The sequence below is a fragment of the Salvelinus sp. IW2-2015 genome, unplaced genomic scaffold (genome assembly GCF_002910315.2).
Source record: "Salvelinus sp. IW2-2015 unplaced genomic scaffold, ASM291031v2 Un_scaffold986, whole genome shotgun sequence".
Taxonomy (NCBI): domain Eukaryota; kingdom Metazoa; phylum Chordata; class Actinopteri; order Salmoniformes; family Salmonidae; genus Salvelinus; species Salvelinus sp. IW2-2015.
In genome coordinates this window covers 411,281-413,274 of record NW_019942672.1, presented here as the reverse complement: position 1 = coordinate 413,274, position 1,994 = coordinate 411,281, and the positions used below count along the sequence as shown (strand labels likewise).

At 38.9% G+C, this 1,994-nt stretch overlaps 1 protein-coding gene across 1 annotated transcript in view; it reads right to left on the bottom strand.

Moving 5' to 3' along the window:
* Nucleotides 1-149, bottom strand: part of LOC112069322 (exocyst complex component 6) — a 13,544-nt gene extending 13,395 nt beyond the window's left edge. Inside the window, exon 1 of the mRNA XM_024136629.2 lies at nucleotides 16-149. Coding sequence (XP_023992397.1) covers nucleotides 16-108 — 93 coding nt within the window. The 5' untranslated portion in view covers nucleotides 109-149. The remainder of the gene's footprint in view (nucleotides 1-15) is intronic.
* Nucleotides 150-1,994: the final 1,845 nt, after the last annotated feature.

The window sequence follows — 1,994 nt, the reverse complement described above, 5'->3', positions numbered from 1 at the left end:
AATAATGTACTGTACCTCAGTTAGTCCTATATGGGGTTTCTTGATGAGGTTCTGTAGACAGCCACTCAGTGTCCTCGTCAACAACAGGTTGGTGGATTTACGGAGCATGTCATCGATCTCTGTCCAGCTGGAAACACAACGATAAGAAAAGGGATGTTTCACAAAAAAGTTCTGAACTTTTCTCTTCTCATAGTTTCTACAGATTGTAATTTACAAAGATAACATGTTTTGATTAACAGTATTATAATTATTGATCGATTGACTATGACTTTTCAGATCACCCAGCAGTGCTATTTGCAGAGTTCACGCCATTCCTGAACCTGCGACCAAAAAACAAGCTGCATATGGACAGTACCACAACAAATAATCAAATGYTTCTGTCTCTTCACAGCAAAATCTGCAGAGCTGGGATGGTTGTATTTCCCATATAAATATATATAACATCTCTATTGGTTGCCAGAATTTTGTACAATTTAAATAAAACAATTCTAAGTTGTGTGTTATTTTGTGTATCAATTCATAAACCATGTGTCATGGAATCGGTACAATTGAAAATCTCTTCCGAACTATTCAGCAATCTCTTCAGCTGTAAATGTTTTGGTCCTTAAATGAAAGCATTATACGTTATTTATCACAATTTCCTTAAACCTTAAACGTTGTTGGTCTTTAATCATGAAACATACAACCCCGCCTTTCTTCTTCCCGGAGAGTTCTTTATCCCCGTCTGTGTGATGTACTGAGAACCCAGCTGGCTGTATGGATGGGGACAGTATACCCCGAGAGAGCCATGTTTCCATGAAACAGAGTACGTTACAATCCCTGATGTCTCTCTGGAAGGAGCAAAGTAGGCCTATTCTATTGACCTATTATATGGTTTCCACTCGTTACCACAGCCACAAAGTCATAAACCCTGCTTAAAATGTGATTTTTAAACCTAACCTTAACCACACTGCTAACCTTATGCTAAAACTTCAATTAATTGGGATGAAAAGACAGACTTGTCATCCCAATTCTGCCACTCTGAGAGTCAAGACCATGAGATGTAAGTGATCATCCCCAGAACAGTCAAACCCCCAAAATGATTTGAAACACGCCAGTCAACAGTTCCATTATTTGGACCTCTCCACAGTTCATTGGAAGAGGAGGTGTAAACTCAAACATAGTCTTTTAGCTAGAAAGACACAAGACATCTTGTCAGTGGAGAGAACATTCTGCTGCTGTAAAGCACCTTTTCGGCATTTTGCCACAGCTGGTGTTCATCTGCTAAAACATTATACCAAAATCAGTGGGCATGTGCTCTGAATGTCCGTTGTATTTATTTTTTCTATTCTCCCTGACTGTCTAGCTTTTAATTGATTGTTAGGTTATCAAAGATGGTATTATTAAAAAAATATAGTTCAAAATCTTTTTTGCACGTTTTCTATACCGAAGTAATGACCAGAGACAGCCCGCCTAAGAATAGTCTATACAGCAAAAACCCTGTAACTAGCTCCAATGACTCATTTATACAGCAAAAACCATGTAACTAGCTTCAATGACTAATTTATACAGCAAAAACAACGTAACTAGCTCCAATGACTAATTTCCTACACATTAAAGGAATAGTTTAATATTTTGGCAAAGAAGCAATTAATCTAACTTTCCCCTGAGTCGGATGAACAAGAATAGCTAGCATGCTAACTGTTGTAAACGACCAGTTATTGCGCTAAAGCTAGTTAGCGTTGGATCGTGAAACTACCTCCAACTTCCTTCATACTGGACGCAGAGACATAAKAATTGTATCCACTGTGGTATTGTTTTGCAGCAAGAGATATTCAAGGACATTTTTTWTTTTTTTTTAATCGCTGATCTCCTTCAGGGGACAGCAGGCTCCAGTTATTAACCCCTGTACTAGGGACCCTAGTGAGGGAACAGCCAGGCTCTGACTCCCAGTTATTAAGCCTGTACTAGGGACCTAGTGAGGGAACAGCCAGGCTCTGACTCCCAGTTATTAA